Source organism: Drosophila willistoni, unplaced genomic scaffold (assembly GCF_018902025.1).
Source record: "Drosophila willistoni isolate 14030-0811.24 unplaced genomic scaffold, UCI_dwil_1.1 Seg169, whole genome shotgun sequence".
Classification (NCBI taxonomy): Eukaryota; Metazoa; Arthropoda; class Insecta; order Diptera; family Drosophilidae; genus Drosophila; species Drosophila willistoni.
This window is the reverse complement of record NW_025814128.1, coordinates 6,323,608-6,350,905: the sequence shown is the minus strand read 5'-3', so window position 1 is coordinate 6,350,905 and position 27,298 is coordinate 6,323,608. Positions and strand designations below refer to the sequence as shown.

Genomic DNA, 27,298 nt, shown 5'->3' with positions numbered 1-27,298 from the left:
TCTGCTCACTTACTAAACGAGTATATTCAAAAAACAAATTTGAAGCCTCTATCTGTTATACTTTTTAAGAAAAACAGTTTTATGTAAATTCTGTGGTAGTAAGGGGGCGTGGCAGAAATTCCAATTAACTCTATACATTTACATACCACACGAGTCTACATACCAAATTTGGTGGCTCTAGCTCTTATAGTCTCCGAGATCTACGTGTTCATACAGACTGACGGACGGACGAACGGACGGACAGACGGACATGGCTAGATCGACTCGGTTGTTGATCCTGATCAAGAATATATATATTTTATGGGGTCGGAGAAGCTTCCTTCTGTCTGTTACATACATTTTGGCGACTCTAATATACCATTTCACCCCATGGGTGTATGGTATAAAAATTAGTCAAAAGTAGTGTTGTCAAACGTACACTTAAAAAAATGTTTGTTGACATATGGTAAAATTTATTATCTCCGCAAATATTTCAGTGCCCCCAGATAGTGTTTGAACAGCGAATAAGACAGACAATGCATTGCAATGCCAAGGTTTCAGACGCTACACACGTAGTCTCTGGATTTTTGCTTTGATATCATCACGGATATTTGGGTGCATTCTGGAGATTACAAAATTGTAAAATGGATTTAAAACGACATTTATTAAAGTGTTTTGGGTGAAAAGGAATTAAAAAGTGTCTCTTGATTGTGATGTGTAGTAAAAATTGTCAAATAGTCATCACTTTGCAGTAACGGAACAGAAAAGTTAATAGGCAATTCTGAAAGTGCGACAGAGACAGACAAAGTCTACGGAAATGTTGAGAGCTTGCGTACTATATCAACACGACAATGTATAATTGCGCTAATTCGAAGGAGAAGAGTTTATGTGCAAATGTTATAGTGTGAAAGAAACAAACGTACATCGTAGAATTTGTTACAGCTGGTCGAAGTCAAAAGCAGCGAAGTTAGCGACAAAAGGGGAGATGAAGCAGCTTAAAACCGACAAAATTGAACACGAAAGCAATACGATAGAGAAGGGAGAGCGATCACATTTTAGGAGCGAGCCGGCAATTTATTTTCTGGAGTGCAGACAACAGGTTGGTAAAAAGAGGCTGCATGTTGTGACTGTGGGGATATCCACACCCCGAGAAAAAAGGTTTTCTTCTTTTAATTGCTTCTATTGCCAGTAGACAAAAAAATATTGATTACTCATAATATAGTCCAACAGCATCAACAGCCGAGACGATCTAGACATGTACGTCCGTCCGTCTCGGAGAGAATAAGCGACAGTGCTACCAAAGTTATCGAGTTTGTTTCAAAAACAATTTGTCCCACCCCCACAAAACAATTTGTGTATACCAAATATTTATCATATTTTCAGAAGGGCTAATTGTAAAATAGTAGAACATAAGGATATAACACCTCAAAATAAAAGATTCGACTGTACTATATACATTTTAGATAAAAATCTCTCCATATATACCGCCAGCAAATGTTGGTGGCCTTCCCGATTCTTTTTCTCTTCTTCTCCCCTTAGTTAAGATAGTTAGTCTTAAAAGTTCAAGCAAAGTTTTTCTTTTCCTTTCTCGTTTTCTTTGCAAAAATAGTTACGATTATACTTATCCTTAGTAAGTACAGATTAATTAATTCACAAAATGAAATTAAAATTTAAATCAGAACTAGAGAGCTCGATTAGAGACAGTGTCCATAGTATATAGAAAATAAGCACTTTTGTTTGTTTAAGTAAATGCATATATATATCTGTAAATAAACAATTAAACAAAAAAAAAAAAATTAAATTTAATGAAATTAAAGAAACTTTTTATTATTTTTGATAAAATAAACAGTGGAAATTATAATTAAAAAAATAATCGCCTTCGACTGAAAAAATAATCGCTTATGACTGAAATAATGACTCAAAAAACAGTCGCGCATGAATGTAAATGCACATCAAAAGGGAGTCGCGTATGATTAAAAATGCGATTTAAATATGATTCGAAAGAGATTAAAAAAGGGGTATACAATACAACAAATATGTCAAATTTAAAATAACAAATGCATTTACGTATTTTTAAAAAATTTGTTCACATGTTTTTTACAAGCATATCTTAGTATATCGCTCACTCAAGCATTCGAACACCCTTGAGCCCCCACCAGCCAACGGCAAACTCCAGCCTTACGGAAAAACATTTAGATGCATAACTTGGATATTTTTAGCCCGGGTTTGATTAAATTTGATGTTTTGCTAAATATTAATATCAAATTTAAGTGTGCCAAATTTGATTGCACAAGGTAGAAAATTACGGGAGATAATCAAGTTTTTTCAAATTACGGGGGCGGAAAGAGGCGTGGCATAATCTTTACATATACAAAATGTGCGCATTTACTAAGAAAATATACATACAAAATATGGTACCTCTAGCTAGAATAGTTTTTGAGATAAACGCCACTAGCGAACAGCCAATTCTGCCCTTATACACATATTTTGAATGTTTCTTGTCCAGTTTCAATAAAATTTGGTAGTTTGGTAGAAAAAATTAAGATTACTTAGTCTGACAAATTTGATAAGGATAATAATAAAATTGCAAATGGCAATCGTTTTTTTCTAAATTATGGAGGCGGAAGTGGGCGTGGCGAAACATTCAAATAATTTTATTCTGCGCGTATACTAAGCCACTATACTAAATTTGATTGACTTTAGCTTTGTTAGTTTTCGAGAAAATCAGTTTTATTTAATTTGCGGGGCGGTAGGGGGCGTGGAAAAATTTGAAACAAACTCGATCACTTTGGTAGCACTGTCGCTTATTCTCTCCGAGACGGACGGACGTACATGTCTAGATCGTCTCGGCTGTTGATGCTGTTGGACTATATTATGAGTAATCAATATTTTTTTTTTTTTGTCTACTGGCAATAGAAGCAATTAAAAGAACAGAACCTTTTTTCTCGGGGTGTGGATGTCCCCACAGTCACAACATGCAGCCTCTTTTTACTAACCTGTTGTCTGCACTCCAGAAAACAAATTGCCGGCTCGCTCCTAAAATATGATCGCTCTCCCTTCTCTATCGTATTGCTTTCGTGTTCAATTTTGTCGGTTTTAAGCTGCTTCGTCTCCCCTTTTGTCGCTAACTTCGCTGCTTTTGACTTCGACCAGCTGTAACAAATTCTACGATGTACGTTTGTTTCTTTCACACTATAACATTTGCACATAAACTCTTCTCCTTCTAATTAGCGCAATTATACATTGTCGTTTCGATATAGTACGCAAGCTCTCAACATTTCCGTAGACTTTGTCTGTCTCTGTCGCACTTTCAGAATTGCCTATTAACTTTTCTGTTCCGTTACTGCCAAGTGATGACTATTTGACAATTTTTACTACACATCTCAATCAAGAGACACTTTTTAATTCCTTTTCACCCAAAACACTTTAATAAATGTCGTTTTAAATCCATTTCACAATTTTGTAATCTCCAGAATGCACCCAAATATCCGTGATGATATCAAAGCAAAAATCCAGAGACTACGTGTGTAGCGTCTGAAACCTTGGCATTGCAATGCATTGTCTGTCTTATTCGCTGTTCAAACACTATCTGGGGGCACTGAAATATTTGCGGAGATAATAAATTTTACCATATGTCAACAAACATTTTTTAAGTGTACGTTTGACAACACTACTTTTGACTAATTTTTATACCATACACCCATGGGGTGAAATGGTATATTAGAGTCGCCAAAATGTATGTAACAGACAGAAGGAAGCTTCTCCGACCCCATAAAGTATATATATTCTTGATCAGGATCAACAACCGAGTCGATCTAGCCATGTCCGTCTGTCCGTCCGTTCGTCCGTCCGTCAGTCTGTATGAACACGTAGATCTCGGAGACTATAAGAGCTAGAGCCACCAAATTTGGTATGTAGACTCGTGTGGTATGTAAATGTATAGAGTTAATTGGAATTTCTGCCACGCCCCCTTACTACCACAGAATTTACATAAAACTGTTTTTCTTAAAAAGTATAACAGATAGAGGCTTCAAATTTGTTTTTTGAATATACTCGTTTAGTAAGTGAGCAGAAAATAATTGTTCCATCTTTTTGCCACGCCCCCTTCCATCCCCAGAATTTACATAAAACAGATTTTCTTAAAAACTATAAAAGCTACCGTCTTTATGGTATGTAAGTTAGCTTAATAGACGCGCAGATATTGACTAATTAAAAAATTTTGCCACGCCCATTTCCGCCCCGCAAATTAAACAAAACTGATTTTCTCGAAAACTAACAAAGCTAAAGTCACAAAATTAGTATGTATACTGGCATAGTATGCGTGATTTGGTCTAGCAGTGGACTGTACCTTGAAATTAAGTTGGATAATTTCCCTTTGTATTTCTTTGCTACTGAATCAGTTGAGTGCCAATTTATTACTAAACCAAAAGAGAAAAAGCGCTGTCGCAGCAGCGCACAAATATGTGTGTGTGTACAATGCTTATGTATGTGTCGATTCTTATAGCTACATATGACTTATCGATAAACGCAATCCGTTCATGAACATCCCGGCCCGCCCTGAAACACAGTTTCCGAACGGGGCAATACCGCAACCTTTGTGATTGGCCGAGTTAATTCTCCCGAAGAGGTCTTGAGTCTGACCGCTCGAACCAATTGATCCTTGCCTGGGTAGGCTTCGAGAACCAGCGCCAGATGCCAGTGAGCTGGTGGGGTGTTCGATTCCTTTACAAGCACCACATCTCCGACTGCTATATTTGGTGTTGTAGTGGTCCACTTTGGACGCTGTTGCAATGTGGTAAGATACTCCTGGTGCCATTGCTTCCAGAAGCCTTGCAACATAGATTGGATACTTTGCCAGTACCCAAGTCGGCCCACGGGGATGTGGCCTAAGTCTGCCTCTGGTATGGTTGTGAAAGGCCTGCCGATCAAGAAATGTGCTGGCGACAAATAATTGGCATCTGTGTCCGAGTTGTAGCACAAGGGTCGTGAGTTGACGACTGCACTGACTTGTGCAAGTAGAGTTCGCATCTGCTCGTAGGTGAGAGTAGATTTCCCAATGACTCGGCGACTATGCAGCTTTACGCTTCTGACTGCAGATTCCCATTTTCCTCCCCAATGAGGAGCATGTGGTGGAATGAATACCCATTGAATGCCATCATTCGCCAGAGTGTTCCTAACCTTTTCGATGTGTGGTTGAGATGCCAGCAGCTTCTGCATTTCATCAAAAGAGCGTTTAGCTCCAATGAAGTTCGTTCCGTTGTCGCTATAGATTTTGTTGCACTTGCCACGCAAAGAGACGAAACGTCTTAGCGCGGCCAAGAATGAGTCGGTGCTCAAGTCCGTTACAAGTTCCAGATGAATTGCCGATGTGACCAGACAAACAAATAGGCATATGTAGCCCTTACCAATGCGCGGTTTGCGCCCCTTTCCATCCTTAAGAAGGATTGGACCAGCATAGTCACATCCAGTGTTTACAAATGGAAGTGCCTGAGTGACACGAATGCTGGGTAGATCAGCCATCCTTTGTTGTGATGTATGATGCCGTTGTCGAAAACAAGCCAAACAGTCGTGTGTGACTTTCCTTATCAAGTTCCTTGCGCCAAATATCCAGAATCTTTGAGGTACCATAACAAAAAGTGAAGAGACACCAGGGTGCAGGTTGACTCAAGTATCAGCTTGGTGATGCAATGAGATTTCGGTAGCAAAACTGGATGTTTCGCCTCTGTGGACAATTGCGAGTGGTGCAAGCGTCCTCCAACCCTGAGTAGTCCGTCCTTGTCGATCATTGGCGAGAGTTTAGTCAGCTGAGATCGACTTCGCAATGGTTTATTTGCGAGTAGCAATTGATAATCATCCTGAAAGCAGGTTTGCGCGTGGCGCAAGTATACAATGCGTGCCGCGGTGATTTCCTCAAACGTAAGACAGTTTGAGCCCTTGTCCCCAAATGGACCCTTAGTGCGCCGTAGAAAGCGTAGGAACCGTGTGAACGAGCGTCAACCATGAAGATACTCGTTGAACAAGATGATCAAGTGGATGATCAGGAGTTGCCTCTACTAATGCAGTCAGACAATTGGATTTGACTTCCTTTTCTATGTTCTTTTCTGAAATATTCAAACAGACTTGTGAGTTTAACCTTACCATAAACTGATCCGCGTCACGTATCCATGACGGTTCATTCCACCATAACTGAAAGTTCTTTAGGTCTGCAGCCATGAGACCTCTGGATGCGCAATCAGCTGGATTTGATTTGGAGTCCACATGACGCCAATAGTGCCTTGGAATGGTGTCCAGAATTTCCGAAGTTCTGTTCCCAACAAATGTCTTTAGTCGAGAGGGTGCGTATGATAGCCAATAGAGTACGATTGTGGAATCGCACCATGCAAAAACCGTGACCTTTTGATGTCGAAGTGCCGCCTTTATCGAACGTATGAGTTGACTTAGGAGCAGTGCCGCGCAAAGCTCTAGGCGGGGCAGAGATTGCTGCTTTAGCGGAGCCACCCTAGACTTCGCAGCCATAATCGATGTAGAAATCGAGCCATCCTTGTTGATTACTCTGCTGTACACTACAGCAGCGTATGCCTTCGTCGATGCATCGGAGAATCCATGCAATTCAATGTTGTCGGTGTCGTTGACAACCAACCGGGGTATTTGAATGTGTAGTAGCATATCCAAATCTGCTCGCCACTTGAGCCAATTGTCCGCTAGTTGCTTAGGGAGTTTGTCATCCCATCCCAAATCGAGAAGCCATAATTGTTGAAAGAGTATTTTGAATTGGACCACAATTGGTGCCAAAAGCCCAAGTGGATCAAAGATCCGTGAGACATCCGATAAAACTTGTCGTTTTGTACAATCGACATTTCCTTTTAGACCAACATTATAAGACAGTGTATCAAGACCAGGTTGCCAGTAAAGTCCAAGAACCTTCACTGGAGATGATTGTGTAGAATCAGTTCCTTCTGTTGGTATGCGAGGTGTGTTTGATACCCATTTCCCAAGCTCAAAATTAGCACAGGACATAAGTTGAATAAGTTCCTTTCGATTTTGTATCAGTTCCTCCTCACTGTTTGACCCAGTGAGCACATCGTCGACATCAAAATCCTCTTGTAAGATTTTTCAGCATTCGGGAATTCCTGCTGATGATCAGTAGCCAGTTGCTCTAATACCCTAACAGCCAGGAATGGTGCACATGAGGTGCCATAAATGACGGTGCATAGTTGATAGTGTTTGATTGGATCCGATGGCCTTTTTCTCCAGACAATTCTCTGGCAGTTGCGGTGTTTGTTGTTCACCCAAATCTGCCGAAACATCTTGACTATGTCGGCTGAGAATACAAATTTATACATCCGAAAGCGCAAGCAGACAGCAAAGAGATCGCGTTGAATGCTAGGCCCTGTAAAGAGATAATCGTTTAGTGATTTGCCTTTGGTGTCGCAAAATGATCCGTCGAAAACTACTCTCAGTTTCCGACCCAAAACCGGGTAATGTGGTAGATAAAACCGTTGGTCATTATTGACTTCATCTGGTGGCAGTTCGCGCATATGCCCCAAATCGAAGTATTCCCTCATAAAGTTGACATATTTTGCTCTTAGATTTGCATCTTGTTGTAAACGTCGTTCCACCGATTGGAAAAGATTAAGAGCTCCTTGTAGAGTATCCCCAAATTCAGGATTAGCGACCTTCAATGGAAGTTCCACGATGTACTTCCCCTTTTCATCTCGAGTGTGCGTAGCGAGAAAGTGTTTCTCCACCTGCTCATCATCAGGTTCCAATTTGGTTGTGGAACTGATGTCCTCTAGCTCCCAAAACCTCTGGAGCGAAGCGTTAACATCAATGTATGATGTCAAAGCGAAAGCGTTGTTAGCTTCGGGCATCGTTCTAGAGCTGATGACCCATCCGAAAATCGATGATATTGCAATGAGTTTGCCCGTATTGTCGTACAACTTTTTCCCTGTGATTGTAGACCAAACGTGTTCACCGCCCAAAAGAACGTCAATTGGAGCGCTTGTGGTGAATACCGAGTCAGCGAGTTGAAGATCGCTAAAGACATCAAGTGCCGATGCGTCAATGTTTTGCCTTTCCAGTGTTGATGTGATTTTGCCAAGAACATGAGCCTGTACCGTTAAGTGATTGTTTGAATACCTTGACTTTATCTGAAGCGTGCTGCTTCCCCTTGTGGTGTCAGCCTGAACCGAAGAGAATCCTGTGACCAAAATGGATGATGCCGACCGTGGCAATCCAAGTGCTTGTATGCATCGTTCTGATACATATGAAAGCTCCGACCCAGTATCTAGCAAGATACGACATGTAATGTAGTCTCCATTTACCTTTTGAACATAAACCGTTGCAGTAGGCAATATGCTTCGATTTAAACCTTTTCCTGTTTTCAATTTCGCAGAGCTTTGTGATCAAACCGTTGCTGGTGCACTCCCATTGTGAGCCACTAGACTTGTTGTAGACAAATCGTGATGAGAAGCGTTTGGACTACGCTGATTCTCCCTTTTTTCTTGTTGCAAGTTCCTTAAAGCCACTAAGTTACCTGGATCATGGATCAGAGAATGGTGCTTACCTTTACAATATTTGCATGAAAATGATGATGGACAGTTTTTGACCATATGCCCTGATTTCAGGCAATTATAAAATAAAGCCTTTTCCCTGATGAACATTCTGCAAGTGTTAAATCCATGAATTGTTGACAGGCATACAACTTATGATCCGTCGCCTGACATTTGGTGCAGCTGCCAGCTTGAACTGCAACCATCGAATGTGTGACCTGTTTTGTGTGTGTGATTTGCGCCGGCGTTTTGCCTCCAAACGTAATCTCCCGTTTGCTGAGCTCTAATTCCTCACAACGATCATCTAAGAACTTGAAGAATTCCTCCAGTGTGGGCGCCTCGTTGCCCATGCTGCGCTCAATCCACCTGCGCCGTGTATCAGCGTCAAGCTTTTCCAATACCAGATATTGTATCCAGCAGTCCCGTCCTGTTTGATTGATCGCATCCAGACCGCGAACAATCTCATTTGTGCCATCTGATACCTTGCGTAAGATGGACACATCAATTTTGTTTGTCGTTGGTAGACCCATAAATTCCTCCAAAAATGAGTTCACAATATGGCGTGGCCTATTGTATCTTTCCTTTAAGCGTTCCCAAGCAGTGTTGTAAGCCGTGTCAGTTATCGCCAGGTGCCGCACCAAGTTGGCAGCATCATCGACGAGCAGTGTTTTTAAGTGATGAAGTTAAGTGATGGCCACTCTGTGTAGAGTCCAGCGAACCGTTTTATTTGAATTTTTGGCAATTCTCCGCCATGAACGAATGCCGTCGTGTTGTTTCCCGAAGTCGAACCCGAAGCAGCCATCTCATTGCGAGCGGGCATCGACAAGTTTGAACTGCTCTGGTTTGCAGCTAACTGTTCAAAGAGTTGTTGTTGTTGTTGCAGCAGATGAACGATGTCGTCGTTATATGCGTGCAGACCAATGGCGCCATTGCCGTCGCCAGACAATGATGCTTGTTGCTGAACTAACCGTTTTTTTCCCAGAAGTAAAGAATATGCCTTCAAGTACTTCTCTTCGTAGGTCACGTGATCGACCTCTGGATCCACATAGCCGTCCACATCTTCCAGAAGGGCTATGGAATCCCCGATTCCATTAAATTCCTTCCACACGGACTGGAGTTGATCCATCCGAGCGGCTACCTCAGTAGTTGATGTAGTTTGGATTCGTTCCGACCAATCCAGAATCCTTGTTATGCTGGCCTTGAGTCGGCTCCGTCGACCCACCTTTAGTTCTTCCATTGTACAGAACTATTCCAGAGTAATAACCCACAAAACTTTCCAATAGATCCAAAGAAATTCGAACGAAAGCACTTTATTCGAACGAAAACCGATTCCCTTATCCGGCTCGAATGACCAAAATATGATTTGGTCTAGCAGTGGACTGTACCCTAAAAATTAAGTTGGATAATTTCCCTTTGTATTTCTTTGCTACTGAATCAGTTGAGTGCCAATTTATTACTAAACCAAAAGAGAAAAATCGCTGTCACAGCAGCGCACAAATATGTGTGGGTGTACAATGCTTATGTATGTGTCGATTCTTATAGCTACATCTGACTTATCGATAAACGCAATCCGTTCATGAACAATGCGCGCAGAAAATAATTGTTCCAACTTTTTGCCATGCTCCCTTCCGCCCCCGGAATTTACATAAACTATGCGAATCATTTAAAATATTTGGAAACAAGTTTAAGAAATTCACCTGATTAAGATAGTTGTTTAAGAATAAACATCGTGTCCATCTGAAGCGGCTTCACCAAATCAGATGCACTAAAGAAAATACAATACAACTGTACTTTGGCACAAACAACTAACCTAGCATATGACTAGAATTACAATCAGCCACACGCGTTGTGGGAAAAACACACACTAACCCAAACGATCACAACGGCAGGATGTCAAGTGGCCGACGCAGTGCCTAAAATAATAATAATTTTTCAACCCCCGAATGCGTGGGTGTGAGTCGTACTAGAAGAAGATCTTCTTAAGAACAATTGTTACCTCCTAGAGCCTAAGATTTCCTATAGAAACTCCGTACTTTTGTAAATAAAATCAGTTCATATTTTGAATTCAACGAATGAAGATTGGGTTATTTTCCTTCTCTCCGGGAATCCCTATTCATTTTGGTCCTTCGAGCCGGATATATCATTTAGGTCCTTCGAGTAAAGGGAACTCTGTAGTTTTCCCCCACCAGTGGTAAGAGACTCAGAGAATGAATCAGTTCCTTAAAGTCTGGATTCTTATGCAAGTGTAAATGCTAAGATCAGCTAAAGGTAGCAAAATAATAAAAAAAAAACTTGTTTTCCCCCACCAGTGGTAAGAGACAGAGTATAATATAAAAGCAAAATATTGCTTAATAAATAAAAAGTGCGTGAGACCGAGTATATAAAGGCAGTTTGGCTAGTCGAGCAACTGCAATAATTTCGGCGGCGGTAAAAAAATTAATTACGGAGTTGGTGTGTGGCGTATTCGAAGCCCTAATATCGAAAAAAGTGAACTAGTGTATATATACACTATATGTAGGTACAAATTGGCAACTACCAACAGCAGCAGAGCAACAAGATAGTTGCAAAGGAGAGGCCGCTGGAGAATATACATTGCCAATAGAAGAAAGTCTGGTGCGATGACCTGCACCGGTACCGCCTGAGCCCATAGGCCCTGGACAACAGCAGCTGATCGAGACGTAATATAAAACAAAAAGGCGAGCAAACTATCGCTACCCATTGGCAGACAAGAAGCGGCAGACAACTCTACTTGGCGGACAACAGTGGCGAACGGTGTCTACAACAGGATCATCAGATAAGATATAAATTAAAATAGTTATAAATATTTTTTTTATTATTATATACTTATATACTTATACCGGTATCCTAATATATGAATTAGAGAAAAATGTTCCCCACAAAAACTGAAAAATTGTTAGCGAAGCAACACGAGTTCCATAAAAGGTTAAAGAAGCTAGAAGAGTTAGATGCTAGTTAGTTTACTAGCAAGATTCTTAACGAAGTAAGTGAGATACAGAAGCTATGGATTAGTTACCATAGCCAAATGCTAGAGAGTGGAGTAACTCTACAGTACTATTTCACAGATGGAAAGTATGAGGAAGGTTTAGATATGGCAGCCAGATTACTAGCCAAAAGAGAGTCTAGCAGGCAGAGCACTGTTGTTTTGGAAACCATTGAAGCAGATGCAACAATGTCAGAAAATGTTAAGGCCAGCAACGGAGAGTCGCGGGGAAACGCGACCTCCAGTAATGAGAACCAGGAAAAATTTGAAGAAAAGGTTCGTCTTCTCCAGCAATATTTGGAGATGGTGAGCAAAGATTTACGTACGATAGACCATAGAACAGGAGAAATGTATATTAAGAAAATAAAATTCTTGTTCAGGAAGGTACAGGTGTGCCAAGCTTATACACATGAACTATACATAGATAATGAAACGTTTAAAGAGGTCTTAGAAGAATTGGAGTTGGACCTTCAGAATACCTTGGTAGCATTAGAAGAGAAAATAAACGATCAGAAAAATTTGAAAGTTGAGAATGTTACCGTGAGAGAGGAACTACCGGTGTTGCCAAAAATACAGGTACCCATATTTTCTGAAGAACCTAGAGAATGGGATCTGTTTGTGGAATTATTCACGGAATTAATTGAAAAAAGAGAGGATTTAAGTCTGGCTCTTAAGTTCAATTACTTAAAATCCGCGTTAAAGGGCGAAGCAAGGAGCATGGTAGCTCATCTATTGTCAGGTTCAGCTGACAATTATAGTGCCGCTTGGGAACTGTTAACCAAGCGGTACGAGAATAATCGGAGGGTATTTTCCGAGCAACTAAGTCGGATCGTTGATTTACCGATGATCAACAATGAATCCGCAAAAAGTGTAAAGGGAGTGATTGACATAATTAATGAGTCAATACACTTAATTAAAATTAAAGCAAATTTGTCCGATGAAGTTGACGTAATATTCGCTCAACTGCTGCTAAGGAAATTTGACAGAGAGGCTCTACAGTTGTATGAGAGCCAAATTAGAAAAACAAGGGAAATTCAAATGCTATCTGATGTCATGGAATACTTGGAGCAAAGATATTGCTCGTTAAGTGCCATGAGCAAAGAAGAGAAAAAACTGCTACAAACTGTTTTAAATTATGCTGAATTCGAAGCTAAATGTACGATTTGCAAAATTGCCGGGCATTAAGCGTATAAGTTCTATAAGTTTAAAGGATTGACACGTACGGAAAGGTATGAAACAGCCAAAAAAGTACAGCTTTGCACAAGATGTTTAAATGATTCAAGCAATAAAGTGTGCACTAATGAAATGGTCTGTTCATTGTGCAGTAAAGGACACCATACCTTACTCCATTCAGAAGAAAAACAGGAGAGTATTAAGACTTGTGTAACGGCACAACCAACACTGTTGGCCACAGCTGTAATACAAGTAAAAAATGTAAATGGGGGATATATGACTCTAAGAGCCCTTATTGATTGTGGTTCACAGATCACCATTTTGTCCAAAGAGGCCGCTCAAATATTAAAATTACCTAAAATTAAACAATAAAAGCCCAAAAATCAAAATATAAGGTAAAAATAGATGTAAAAACGCGAAATTCCTGGAAAAGACATCTTAAGGTAGAGGCAATTATGTTGCCAAAGTTAATGGAAGCTCTTCCATTAAAAATAGCAAACGTGGATATGTCAAAATGGCAAACTTACGTGCTAGCTGATCCTTCTTTTAATAAACCTGGTAAGGTTGATATAATAATGGGTGTAAACGTTTATACCCAAATCTTAAAAGGGGGAATTACAAAAATTGATGGGCTACTAGGCCAAAATACTCAATTTGGTTGGATCGTCTCGGGATGCACCGAATCAAAAAAGTATAAATCTGTAGTGGCAACAACAATAGATGCCACAGGTTTTAAACAACGTTGGGAGAACAAGAAAGGTAAATGTCAAAATAAAAAAAATACAATGCCAAACAAACACAACAACAAAACTCACGAAATAAATTTATGGCCCCCGGCAGGACCTCACATTGGAGGTAAAGTAAAAACTGGGGAAGAAAAATTATATATCCCAGAGCCAGTACAAAAAAGGAATATGCAAATGGCAATAATAAATAAAGATAATTTAAAAAATAATGTCAAAAAAGAATCCGTTAAAAAATTGTCTAAGTCTGTATTAGAAAAAGAGCAGGTATTGCAAAATAAAGGGACAACATTTGAACAGAATAACCGCTCAAATTTCAGGTATTACCGTGTTTGTGGAGGGGCGGAAGGACCCAAATAAGCGGCAAATGGTTGGCGGGTGCCAATGTCTTCAGGGGTCTGGTGCGTGAGTAAAATAATTAAAACGCGCGAAAAACTTCGTTTTAATTCAATTATGATTTATTTCTTTAAGTGATACTATGTCCCGACACACACGAGATGGCTGCGGGTTGAACAGATTTACAATTCGAGATAAAGGCAAATTACAGAAGAAGAACGGGTGTTCGGTTTAAAATCTCGTCTTAGAATAAATGGCGATGCCCATGGGAAAAATCGAATTTCTCCCGGACCGGCGCCGACACTTCCCGGATGGGAGTGCGGATGAGCAAGTCCTCTTCGACCCGGAATATAACGTTCCGTCGGAACGTCTTGTCGGACCTCGACTCGAGGACGGCCGTGCAGGCTTGGTCGACCCCGACCTTGGTCACAGCTAACCCCAAGGACCGGGCAATGGAGAGATTGATGCGGCTCTCGGCCGCACACGCATCGAGGAGGACGCAGGTCTCGAAGGATTTCGAGCCATTGCCCAACCGGAGGACTGCTGTTGGCAGGACAGTCGTCGTCCTGTCGTGAAGCAGGGAGGAGAGAGAGATCTCGGGTGCGCCTTCTGGTTACGATGATCGGGAACGGGGTTGTAGCGGTGGTGCAACACGCCCGGAGGGGGGTGATTGGCTGCGACGCCGGGCTGAGGCGCGTTGTCTCGGCGGTTGGTCGGCCATGTGGAGCAGGGTATGGTGCCTTTGCCCGCATCGTCGGCAACCATGGCGAGTCCGGCACGCGTCGGATGAGTGCTCGTGTGCCAAGCAATTGGGACAGTACTTATTGATAAGCACCGCCCGGAGTCGCTTTTCCCCTCGGAGGTTCAGGAAGCGCTGACACTGCCGGAGTGCATGAACCCCCCGACAGACCCGGCATCGGTACACGTTCGTCCCCTGTGGAGCAGCTCGTTTGCTGCGGTGGTGCGGCAGACGCGTGGGGGCCATGTCGCTATGGAGGGGCGAGCTGAACGAACTGCAACGAAAAAAACTACGTAGGGGGGAGTGGATTAGTCGATGCACGGGAACGAACAACATGCACGGAGACGAGGACATTCGGACGCAACATAGAGGGATTGGGAGTCACGATAAGGTTTTAGGCTCAGGACTCCTGCTGTCTTGCAACAGAATGAGCTTCGCTACGGGTCTTCGGATAGACGCACGCGCTGTGGTGACATCAGCCACTCGGACGAGACCGTCAGCCCCGGGCAGAGTGCGCTCAATTCGCCCTAAGCGCCACTCGTTGGAGGGGAGATGATCTTCGGACACGATCACGAGGTCGCCGATCTGGAGGCTGCGAGTCGGTGATTTCCACTTATTCCGTTTGTGGAGCTCCTTGAGGTACTCACTCTTCCAGCGGCGGCAGAAAGCCTGCTGGATTGCCTTCAGTCGCTGCCATCGGTTGATCAGCGACATAGGCTCGACCAGAATCTCCGGTTCCGCAATGGATAAGAGCGGTCCTCCAATCAGGAAGTGTCTCGGGCTTAGGGCCAGCAGATCCTCTGGATCCTCGCTCATGGGAGAAATTGGCCTGGAGTTTAGGCATGCTTCTATCCTACACAGGAGAGTGGAAAGTTCCTCGAACGTGTACTTGACAGTAGAAGAGGACTTGTAAAACAGGGTCTTAAAACTTTTGACCCCTGCTTCCCACAGTCCTCCCATATGGGGCGCGCTCGGCGGAATGAACCAAAACATTTTGCGCGGGCTACGATGAATTACTTTAAGTGGCACAATATTCCCTTGATGAAATGGCAGTCACAAATACCGGATCTAGATGTGATAGAGGATCTCTTGGATCTCCGCCAAAGGTTATGCATGTAGCAGTTACAAGAAGAAAAAAATTTTGCTGTAGACCCTCAAAAATGCGATAATGCCACATGAGCTTCATAACAATAAGGGATATTATTAAATATTAAAAATATTTTCTTGCTGAAGTAAAAATAATCATAAAATATAAAAAGTTGAATGTAAGATACCAAACAATCCAACATGTATGTAGATAATAAAAAATCCAACGAACTGCCTTTAGATTCATATTTCGATTTACGTACTTAGGTTTAGTTTTCCTTTCTTTCCTTCAATATATTTGGTTTTGTACAATGCATTGTAATGGCTTAAACAATAAACATATATGACTCCGGTACTTGACCATAATTACTTTTCATAATCTTTAATATATTGCCGAGCCACAGGACAGTGATCTAGATACATACAAACTGTATCTCGCCCTAATCTACCTAATTCATCGCGTTGAAAACGAATTGAAAGAACCGCCATTTCAGTACCTGAAGCGTGAGATCGGCCTGAAGAGTAGCGCCGGTGTGCAAGACAACGTTGAGGCTGACGCCTCGTGTGGAGGGGCTCGACGCGTTAAATACCACGCGTACCTTGGTGGTGCTGCTATCGGGCTTAAACACCGCGTGATGGGGAGATAGAAGTTTTTCCCATCTTGAGGCGGCGTCACCCGAATCATATGACCTAATTCCTCGTACTCTTGAATAATGGCATCGTACTGCGTTTTTAGGACGGGATCCTTGAGAAGGCGTGCTTCATTCCGCAGGAATTGAGCCAGCGCGATCGGTCTTGAGTGGCCCAAGTCAACGCTATTCGGACCTTTGAACGGTAGGGACACAACATATCGGCCGTCCTTCCCTCTTTGGGTGGTTTCCTGGAAGTTCCGCTCGCAGAATACGTCATCCTCCTTTTCCGGCTTTGCGGGAAGGTCTTCCACCTCCCAAAACTTGGTGAGGAGTACCTCAAGTTTTGCTTCTGGACCAACTCGCGTTTGTGCCGCGAAAACTGATCGAGACACCGGAGGGTCAGGCATGATAGCCCCACACAGAACCCATCCAAAGATGGTTTCTAGCCCGACGAACTAACCAATATACTTTTTGATCCGTTCTCCGAGAATGTGGGGAAACAGGTCTACACCGATAATCATGTCAATAGGCGCGGGCTTGTTGTAGTACGGGTCAGCCAGGGGGCGATCGAGGCACTGCGTCGGAACCGTGTTAAGGAATGGAGCCGTTGGAATGGCCCCTGACAATTTGGATACGACCAGGGAACATACCGCCCCCCTTGCAACATGTTGCAATTGCCACCCTGGACATATAAAGGATGGGGGACGGCAGCGTCCTGGAGCGCCTAGATCCCACAGGAGCCGGAGACGACCCATCCGAACACGGTGCTCTGGGCTGCGGGAGTACCGCAATGACTGGGCACACAGCCTGGTTGGATGACCTCAGGATAGAGGTCTGCCCCGAGCACCACAGACACCGACGCCGACACTTCCCGGATGGGAGTGCGGATGAGCAAGTCCTCTTCGACCCGGAATATAACGTTCCGTCGGAACGTCTTGTCGGACCTCGACTCCAGGACGGCCGTGCAGGCTTGGTCGACCCCGACCTTGGTCACAGCCAACCCCAGGGACCGGGCAAAGGAGAGATTGATGCGGCTCTCAGCCGCACACGCATCGAGGAGGACGCAGGTCTCGAAGGATTTCGAGCCATTGCCCAACCGGAGGACTGCTGTTGGCAGGACAGTCGTCGTCCTGGCGTGAAGCAGGGAGGAGAGAGAGATCTCGGGTGCGCCTTCTGGGAAAGCGGAACGGTCGGACGATGATCGGGAACGGAGTTGTAGCGGTGGTGCAGCACGCCCGGAGGGGGGTGATTGGCTGCGACGCCAGGCTGAGGCGCGTTGTCTCGGCGGTTGGTCGGCCATGTGGAGCAGGGTATGGTGCCTTTGCCCGCATCGTCGGCAACCATGGCGAGTCCGGCACGCGTCGGATGAGTGCTCGTGTGCCAAGCAATTGGGACAGTACTTATTGATAAGCACCGCCCGGAGCCACTTTTCCCCTCGGAGGTTCAGGAAGCGCTGACACTGCCGGAGTGCATGAACCCCCCGACAGACCCGGCATCGGTACACGTTCGTCCCCTGTGGAGCAGCTCGTTTGCTGCGGTGGTGCGGCAGACGCGTGGGGGCCATGTCGCTATGGAGGGGCGAGCTGAACGAACTGCAACGAAAGAAATTACGTAGGGGGGAGTGGATTAGTCGATGCACGGGAACGAACAACATGCACGGAGACGATGACATTCGGACGGAACATAGAGGGATCGGGAGTCACGATAAGGTTTTAGGCTCAGGACTCCTGCTGTCTTGCAACAGAATGAGCTTCGCTACGGGTCTTCGGATAGACGCACGCGCTGTGGTGACATCAGCCACTCGGACGAGACCGTCAGCCCCGGGCAGAGTGCGCTCAATTCGCCCTAAGCGCCACTCGTTGGAGGGGAGATGATCTTCGGACACGATCACGAGGTCGCCGATCTGGAGGCTGCGAGTCGGTGATTTCCACTTATTCCGTTTGTGGAGCTCCTTGAGGTACTCACTCTTCCAGCGGCGGCAGAAAGCCTGCTGGATTGCCTTCAGTCGCTGCCATCGGTTGATCAGCGACATAGGCTCGACCAGAATCTCCGGTTCCGCAATGGATAAGAGCGGTCCTCCAATCAGGAAGTGTCTCGGGCTTAGGGCCAGCAGATCCTCTGGATCCTCGCTCATGGGAGAAATTGGCCTGGAGTTTAGGCATGCTTCTATCCTACACAGGAGAGTGGAAAGTTCCTCGAACGTGTACTTGACAGTAGAAGAGGACTTGTAAAACAGGGTCTTAAAACTTTTGACCCCTGCTTCCCACAGTCCTCCCATATGGGGCGCGCTCGGCGGAATGAACCAAAACATTTTGCGCGGGCTACGATGAATTACTTTAAGTGGCACAATATTCCCTTGATGAAATGGCAGTCACAAATACCGGATCTAGATGTGATAGAGGATCTCTTGGATCTCCGCCAAAGGTTATGCATGTAGCAGTTACAAGAAGAAAAAAATTTTGCTGTAGACCCTCAAAAATGCGATAATGCCACATGAGCTTCATAACAATAAGGGATATTATTAAATATTAAAAATATTTTCTTGCTGAAGTAAAAATAATCATAAAATATAAAAAGTTGAATGTAAGATACCAAACAATCCAACATGTATGTAGATAATAAAAAATCCAACGAACTGCCTTTAGATTCATATTTCGATTTACGTACTTAGGTTTAGTTTTCCTTTCTTTCCTTCAATATATTTGGTTTTGTACAATGCATTGTAATGGCTTAAACAATAAACATATATGACTCCGGTACTTGACCATAATTACTTTTCATAATCTTTAATATATTGCCGAGCCACAGGACAGTGATCTAGATACATACAAACTGTATCTCGCCCTAATCTACCTAATTCATCTCGTGAGTTGGATCCTATCCACGGCTAACCCCAACGGGAACCAGTCGTACACAACATTTAATTGGCACCCAACCGAAATTGGATTACCTTCTAAGAATTCGCACCCTAAAGAACATGTAAGTAACTGTTCGACAAAAAGAAACCAAAACATATATAAAAAATAAAAAATAAATAAATAAAAGTGGCAGCGCGAATAACAGCGTAATTTGCATTGAATTTATAAGTGATTTGCATTGAATTTAATTGAAAAATTGAATGTGTGCGGTTTGACAACTGCCAATGAGTTGGTCCATATAGGGGACATTCAATCTAGACCATAGGTAATTGATCAAGCCAAAATGGATCCACTAATGTTAAAAGCCATTATAGATAGCGCAGTCAGCTCTGCGCTTAACGCACAAGAACAACGCATAAGAGGCGAGATTCACGCCGAACACGAGCAATTAAGAAATCAAGTACGCTCACTTAGAATAGAAGCCCACCAAGTGCAGGTGTACGAAAGTGTAACAATTGCCCAGCCCGGTGCCGAATTTTAATAGTGACCACGAAGAATATTTGTCTTGGAGACAATCGGCCATAGAGGCATTTCAGGCTTACTAGTGTAAGGAAGCTCTGGCTGGGGTACAACTCTCAGTCTCCAGAGTTCCGTCTACAGAAAATTTGTTTGATCTGAAGACCTTGAGAGTATTATGAATAAAGCGGAGGCCACATAAAGGGACAGAAAAGGGGAAAAGGAAGGATGGTGAAGAGAAACTGCAACGTCTGATCTTGACTGCCAAGCGAAATCCCGCTGGCCAAGATCCGTTGCCTCTTCACCTTGGAGCGACTGAGCCTTGAGATCAATGACTGACCTCGATTGCAGGAGAATGACTCATCCCGCCGAAATCCACTCATCCTTCGGCTCCACTCTAAAATATTACGGGACAAAGGTAAAGGGGAGGGGATAGGGTAGACGTAGTTTTAAAATAGTGCAAATCATGTCAATTAATAGTAGCATTTCAGATTTTATTTTTAGTTAACTAATTTCTAAAGAATCATTATTCATGGGCAAAAGGGGTCCCTACCGCACTCAAAGCTAAAAGGAAACCTGGGTAATGAAGTCATCTGACTTAATCTTTGCTCAGAAAATCCTTGCTCTTTTGCTGCTACTTGTTGTTTATTCCAAACGGTGAAAACATACGATGCGTTTTGCGCTTTGGCACGGGTCACGATCTCCGTCCCTTTCTTTCGCTTATCAGTTCTTTGCTTTTCCATTTGGCGTCGGCACGAGGCGCAGCAGCCGAAAAGAACTACAGTTAATTTCATGTTGGAATATTAAAATATGCCCTCCATGGAAGTAACGAAAGATAATCGACAGAGGGGCCCTGCATGGGAGTAGTTTACTTAAATATATATATCAGAAGGGGGAAAGGTAATGAGGTGTCAGACGCTGTAAAGTATTGTGACTCGTCCCACAAGGGAAACTATGGAAGTGAAACCCATTACCAGGCAGAGATCATTTTAAAAATAAAAAGGATGGCGCTACACGAGCAGTGGTTACTTTAAATAACACTGTGCTAAATGTTGATGCAATCATTGCTACACTTGATTGCACATGCGTCGATAAAACGTCTCTGCGCGTTCTCGGGCATCAATTAGAAATGCTCAGGCTAGGCGACCTAGATTTAATGCTGTACTATGACGCATAAGGAGCAAGCAACGGTCATTCTTAATGCAGAAATTAGGAGCGATTCTCTACACGCTTTTACGGCAGGCCTGAAAAGGCCTTTAAACGCACTGGTTATACCAGCAGAGCCCAAAGTCTTTCTGGCGAGAACAGAATAGAAAGTAGTATATTCACTGCTACGTATGTTAAAGCAGTTGAAGATAGGAGCCTCCCAGGGGAAAATAATAGGCAAGGGAATCGCTCAAAAACCCTCACTTTACGGGAAAAGAGCCAGCCTCAAATAATAAAGAAAGTCGAGCACAAGACCGAACAATGATTTGTTAAATTTTTTAGTAATGTAGTTAAAACACGCGAGAACTTCGTTTTAAATTAATGATGAATTATTTGCTTTAAGTGACAAGATGTCCCGACACACACGAGAATGATTCGGGTTGGAAAAAAGTACAATCGAAAAGAAAATGCAATGAAAGAACGGGTGTTCGGGTTAGATGCTCGTACTGGATTAAATGGGGATGCCCATGGGAAAAATCAAGTCACTCCTACTGGTGAGACCGTAGATGCCGAGGATCAAAAAACCCTCCTCACTCCTCACTGCTCTTCGCCGCTCATACCGGCCCCCTTGCAACATGTTGCAATTGCCACCCTGGACATATGTAGGATGGGGGACGGCAGCGTCCTGGAGCGCCTAGATCCCACAGGAGCCGGAGACGACCCATCCGAACACGGTGCTCTGGGCTGCAGGAGTACCGCTATGACCGGGCACACATCCTGGTTGGATGACCTCAGGATAGAGGTCTGCCCCGAGCACCACGGACACCGTCGCCGGCCAATAAAAATAGGGGTCGGCCAGAATCAGGGTGGCGAAATTCTGCCGGACCGGCGCCGACATTTCCCAGATGGGAGTGCGGATGAGCAGGTCCTCTTCGACCCGGAATATAACATTCCGCCGGAACGTAGTGTGGGACCTCGACTCGAGGACGGCCGTGCAGGCTTGGTCGACCCCGACCTTGGTCACAGCCAACCCCAGGGACCGGGCAAAGGAGAGATTGATGCGGCTCTCAGCCGCACACGCATCGAGGAGGACGCAGGTCTCGAAGGATTTCGAGCCGTTGACCAACCGGAGGACTGCTGTTGGCATGACAGTCGTCGTCCTGGCGTGGAGCAGGGAGGAGAGAGATCTCTCCTTCTGGAGAAGCGCAGCGGTCGGAAGATGATCGGGAATGGGGTTGTGGCGGTGGTGGATAAGAGCGGTCCTCCAATCAGGAAATGTCCCGGGCTTAGGGCCAGCAGATAATCTGGAGTTTAGGCACGCTTCGATCCTACACAGGAGAGTGGAAAGTTCCTCGAACGTGTACTTGACAGTGGAAGAGGACTTGTAAAACAGGGTCTTAAAACTTTTGACCCCTGCCTCCCACAGTCCTCCCATATGGGGCGCGCTGGGCGGAATGAACTGCCAGGATAAAATGTGCTGGGGAAATGCCTTCATTATATCAAGCTTGGTGGCGTTCAGGAAATCTTTTTCGAGCGCCTTTGAGGCCCCTACGAAGGTTTTGCCATTGTCGGAGTAAATGCGCTGTGGGCATTGTCTCCGTGCGACAAACCGAGAGAAGGCTGCGAGAAATCGTTCAGTGGTGAGGTCGGAGGTAGCCTCGAGATGGATCGCCTTCGTGCTGAAACACACAAAGACGCCTGGTGTAATTCTTGGCCCTGCGAAGTCAATGACCGTGTGGGTGAAGGGCCTGGAGTACGTGGTGCGCTCTCGAGGGAGATCACCCATCATCTGAGTCTGTAGTCGTCGACGATGAACGATGCAGACTTTACACGCCTTGATGTGAGACTTCACCATGTTCTTGATCCGTGGGATCCAGAATTTGGTGCGCAGATACCGCACCATCAGTTGATTGCCGCCATGCAACGTGATGCGGTGGGCGAATTCGACAAGCAGGCGAGTGAAATGAGTACTATAGGGGAGGAGAATAGGGTGACGTTCATCATATCGGAGGGACTCAGCGGCCCGGAATCGTCCGCAGTAGCGGAGTATCCCATGCTGGTCGAGAAATGGATTCAGATTGAGTAGCGTGCTGGATGGCCCGTATCTTCGCGAGGTATTCCACACGCTGAGAGGTCCGAATCAAGGCGCGCTCGGCGGAGAGAAGTTCGTCATTGGTGAGGAGGACCGTGGAAGGCGTCGAAATCCTTTTGGTGGCGAAGCGTAGGATGTACGCGATGTCTCGTAATGCCCTACCGTAGTCCGAGAAACGTTCGCTGACGTCCTCGAGTAGGGTGGTCGCGGTGGTGTGGCACTGGACTCGTTGCTGCAGCTGGGTGTCTGGGAGTTCGTTATGGGGAGTTGGCCAATACTCGGGGGCTCGCTGGAGCCAGTCCGGCCCATGCCACCAGAGGCTACTGGCCGATAACTCGGCCGCGGAGACTCCACTGCTCGCCAGATCAGCGGGGTTGTCCTCGGAGCGCACATGTGACCAGCTTTGGTCACTGGTGCTTTTGGAGATGCTGGATACCCGATTGGCGACGAAGGTGGACCAACTACACGGGGGTTTATTGAGCCAAGCCAACACGATGGTAGAGTCGGTCCAAAACTGGGAGGTTGTTTGTGGGATTGGGAGTTCAGGAACGATCGACGCCCAGAGATCGGCTAGCAAAACCGCTCCGCACAACTCCAGCCGAGGCAGCGAGACTGTTTTGACTGGAGCTACACGGGTCTTAGCCGTTAATAAATGGACTCTTACTTGATCGCCGTACCGAACCCGCACATATAGGGCTGCTCCATACGCTTTCTGTGACGCGTCACAGAAGCCATGAAGCTCCCACGAGAGTTTATCGCTGGTGTTTAGCCAACGGGGGATGCGGAGTCGACTCAGCTTAGTTCGGTTAGCCAGATTTGCTGCATGAATATCTTCGCTCGGATAACAAATGGGGCTAGCCAACCAGCGGGGTCGAAGAGTTTTGCGATATGGGACAGAACCTGCCTCTTGGAGATCGACTCCTTCAAGGGGGGGTCCGCTACGGTGAAGAAGAAGACGTCCTCGGCAGCTTGCCAGCGGATGCCCAAGGTTTTTGCAGTGCTCGCGTCTTCCAGCTCGAGAAAGTCCTCTCGCAGCAGGTGCTCTCTCGGAATAGCTTGGAGTACTTCCTTCTTATTGGAAGTCCACTTCCCAAGCGGGAGGCCCGCAGATTGGAGGGCAGCCTGAAGCTCTCGTATGGCGAGACGGGCGTCGGCTTCAGTATGAGCGCCGGCAAGGACATCATCAACATACATGTAGTTCCGAAGGATTTTGCTCGCCTGAGGATACATCGCTTGCACGTCTTGTGTCAGTTGTAAAAGGACTCGGATCGCCAAGAATGGCGCGCAGTTAACCCCAAACGTGACAGTTTGTAGCTCATAATCCTGAATATTGCCGCAGCGGTCTCGGTAGAGGATCCGCTGAAATGCCTGGGGTCGACTCGGATTTGTCGATACATCTGCGTTATGTCAGCGTTGAAAACGAATTGAAAGAACCGCCATTTCAGTACCTGAAGCGTGAGATCGGCCTGAAGAGTAGCGCCGGTGTGCAAGACAACGTTGAGGCTGACGCCTCGTGTGGAGGGGCTCGACGCGTTAAATACCACGCGTACCTTGGTGGTGCTGCTATCGGGCTTAAACACCGCGTGATGGGGGAGATAGAAGTTTTTCCCATCTTGAGGCGGCGTCACCCGAATCATATGACCTAATTCCTCGTACTCTTGAATAATGGCATCGTACTGCGTTTTTAGGACGGGATCCTTGAGAAGGCGTGCTTCATTCCGCAGGAATTGAGCCAGCGCGATCGGTCTTGAGTGGCCCAAGTCAACGCTATTCGGACCTTTGAACGGTAGGGACACAACACATCGGCCGTCCTTCCCTCTTTGGGTGGTCTCCTGGAAGTTCCGCTCGCAGAATACGTCATCCTCCTTTTCCGGCTTTGCGGGATGGTCTTCCACCTCTCAAAACTTGGTGAGGAGTACCTCAAGTTTTGCTTCTGGACTAACTCGCGTCTGTGCAGCGAAAACTGATCGAGACACCGGAGGGTCAGGCATGATAGCCCCACGCAGAACCCATCCAAAGATGGTTTCTAGCCCGACGAACTCACTAATATCCTTTTTGATCCGTTCTCCGAGAATGTGGGGAAACAGGTCTACACCGATAATCATGTCAATAGGCGCGGGCTTGTTGTAGTACGGGTCAACCAGGGGGCGATCGAGGCACTGCGTCGGAACCGTGTTAAGGAATGGAGCCGTTGGAATGGCCCCTGACAATTTGGATACGACCAGGGCGGATACCTCAATCTTGTTCAGTCTGTCACACGGGGGAGACAGCCTTAGGAGACACACCTTGTCGGCGCAGCCTCCATCACTCTGGCCCATGCCAGTAACCGCGGCGTCTACTGGGTAAAAGGGGGGCTGGACCATGTTGAAGACACGCTCGGAGAGAAAAGTTGAATCGGCCCCAGAGTCGATCAACGCCCGAATATGGTGATCCACACCACGATGGTGCAGAGTGACAATCGCAGTGCCTAAAAGGCCTCTGCCTGGGGTAGATGCAAAATAACTTTGAGCATTTGTGAGCTGGTTGCTCGTGGACGTACGCTCTGTGGCGCTGGATGGCGGGACTTGCGCAGCGGACGGCGAGGGCACGGACACATCACTAGGACGCAACAGAGTATGATGACGTTCCTTGCAGGTATGGCAATTATGCGCTTTGGAGCAGCCCTTTACTTGATGACCGCGGGCAAAACAGTTCAGACAAAGTCCCTGCTGTCGAATGGTTTCCAAACGCCTCTGAACAGGCATATCAAGAAAACTAGGGCAGAGCCGTATTGGGTGATTCTCCCGATGGCACAGCTTGCAAGACGCCGGTTTGAGCTGAGCTTTCGCGGGAAACGCTTGGACCTTCATCGTTGCAGAGGATTTGCGGGGGCCAAAGGGGATGGCTTGCACACTTGGGCCCGACTTATGTTCTTCGGTGGCATCCAGGACACGATACCGATCGGTAAGAAATTGGTTCAAATCGGACCAAGTTCAGACGACAGTCTTATTTGGCACTGATTGCTCCCACAGGAGGATTGTGGCCTTCGGCATTTTGCTAGTGCAGATGGCGATAAGTAAGACATCCCAATTCTCAGTACTAACACCCGAACGCTCAAGCGCGGTAAGACACCCTTGGAACGCAGTCTGCAGCTCTCGCAAGGACTTGCCCGACTCTTGTGCCACCGCGGGAATCTGGAGGAGTTGTCTGGCTTGAGTCATGACAAGCAGACGGCTATTTTCGTACCGTGCGGTGAGGTTCTCCCACGTGGCCTGGAAACCCTCATTCTTCAGGGAGGACTTAGCCACGATGGTTCTCGCTTCCCCTCGCGTCTTGGTGTTCAAGTGATAGAGCTTCTTCACTTGTGACAAATACGGATTGGCGATATAAATGGCGGCGAACAAATCGCGGAATGTGGGCCATGCTAGGCTGTCGCCATCAAATATCTCCACCTCACACGGAGGAACTCTATGCCCCGGCGGCCCCGACGGAGCGGTTGGCTGACGCATAAGACTCGTCATCTGTGCCGAGAGCTGTTCGATGCGTTCTCCGAACAACGTCCCGCATCGCACATACGCCGCGTAAGCGTATTCGTGCTTCGCCTTGATGTGGCTTATGTTTGCCAAGCTTTCCTCGTCGGTTTGGACTGTCAAGGCCTTGTGACAACGGGAGTATTCCATCTGGACAGTTGACCAAAGGGATTTGAGCTGCTCTAAGTGCATTTTAATGGAAAACAAGGGCACTTCAGAAGTTAGAGCTTCACTCTCCCGAGCTTCGAACAGAGTCAATGCGTCGCACGCCAGAATGAAATCAGAGAGGGACATTCTGGAGTGTTCTCTACGTTGTTGTGATACGGATCGGGTGACGGGAGCGTCAGAACAGTGCGTCACACCAACGTGCGGGATCTGGGTCTGGGTTGAAAGCTTGGAACGACCTTTGTGTTCACTCGAGTGTTTAACCGAGAATCTGAGACCGTGAGGTAGGCTGGACGAAGACGGACGGGATCTTGGGGATTCGCTGCGGCTGCGAACAGACGAGAACTTGCACGAAATATCCGTACGCTTCACGGTCACCGGAGTTATCGGAGGCCGAACCTTCTCCGGAGTTGCAGAGGGAGACGAAAGACTGTTAGACTTCGGCGCAGTCTTGGACGGCTCCGTGGACATACTCAGGGGACGACCTTACCGACGAACACCGAGTTTGTGCGCTTTTTTTTTTTTTGGTTTTGGAAAAAACCACAGAAAATGAGAACTGGACTGTATGAGGACGCAAGAGCTTTCTCACTGTGCACCGCAGGATTGCGGGAGAATTCTCTCGCGTGTGGCTCGGAAATGGAGCCCTTTTAATGGGGATAGATGCGGAACAATATACGAACGCACGAGTGCGGATCAAAACTTACACGTAGACGAAGCGAAATGATTACAAAACAAGTCTGTATGGATTCGTAAGTAACGATGGGAGTACGT

At 45.7% G+C, this 27,298-nt stretch overlaps 2 protein-coding genes across 2 annotated transcripts; both read right to left on the bottom strand.

Annotated features, from left to right (window-relative positions):
- Positions 1-4,515: 4,515 nt before the first annotated feature.
- On the bottom strand, positions 4,516-5,499 carry LOC124460955. The gene has a single exon (XM_047012542.1). The coding sequence runs from the start codon at positions 5,497-5,499 to the stop codon at positions 4,516-4,518; it is 984 nt and encodes a 327-aa protein (XP_046868498.1).
- Positions 5,500-5,564: 65 nt separating this feature from the next.
- Positions 5,565-9,061, bottom strand: LOC124460954. The gene is made up of 4 exons (XM_047012541.1): positions 8,750-9,061; positions 7,041-8,090; positions 6,118-6,975; positions 5,565-5,930 (listed from the first exon to the last, which is right to left on the bottom strand). Exons 1-4 carry the CDS (start codon positions 9,059-9,061, stop codon positions 5,565-5,567), a joined length of 2,586 nt encoding a protein of 861 aa, XP_046868497.1.
- Between the last annotated feature and the right edge of the window lie 18,237 nt (positions 9,062-27,298).

Excerpts from the sequence above, each read along its gene's own strand:
- LOC124460955 (XM_047012542.1), bottom strand. The coding sequence starts at position 5,499 with ATGGCTGATCTACCCAGCATTCGTGTCACTCAGGCACTTCCATTTGTA.
- LOC124460954 (XM_047012541.1), bottom strand. The coding sequence starts at position 9,061 with ATGGGTCTACCAACGACAAACAAAATTGATGTGTCCATCTTACGCAAG. Across the intron at positions 6,976-7,040 it reads TGTGCTCACTGGGTCAAACA|CTTGGGAAATGGGTATCAAA; the intron begins GTGAGGAGGAAC and ends GCTAATTTTGAG. Across the intron at positions 5,931-6,117 it reads GTGACGCGGATCAGTTTATG|GGTCCATTTGGGGACAAGGG; the intron begins GTAAGGTTAAAC and ends CGGCGCACTAAG.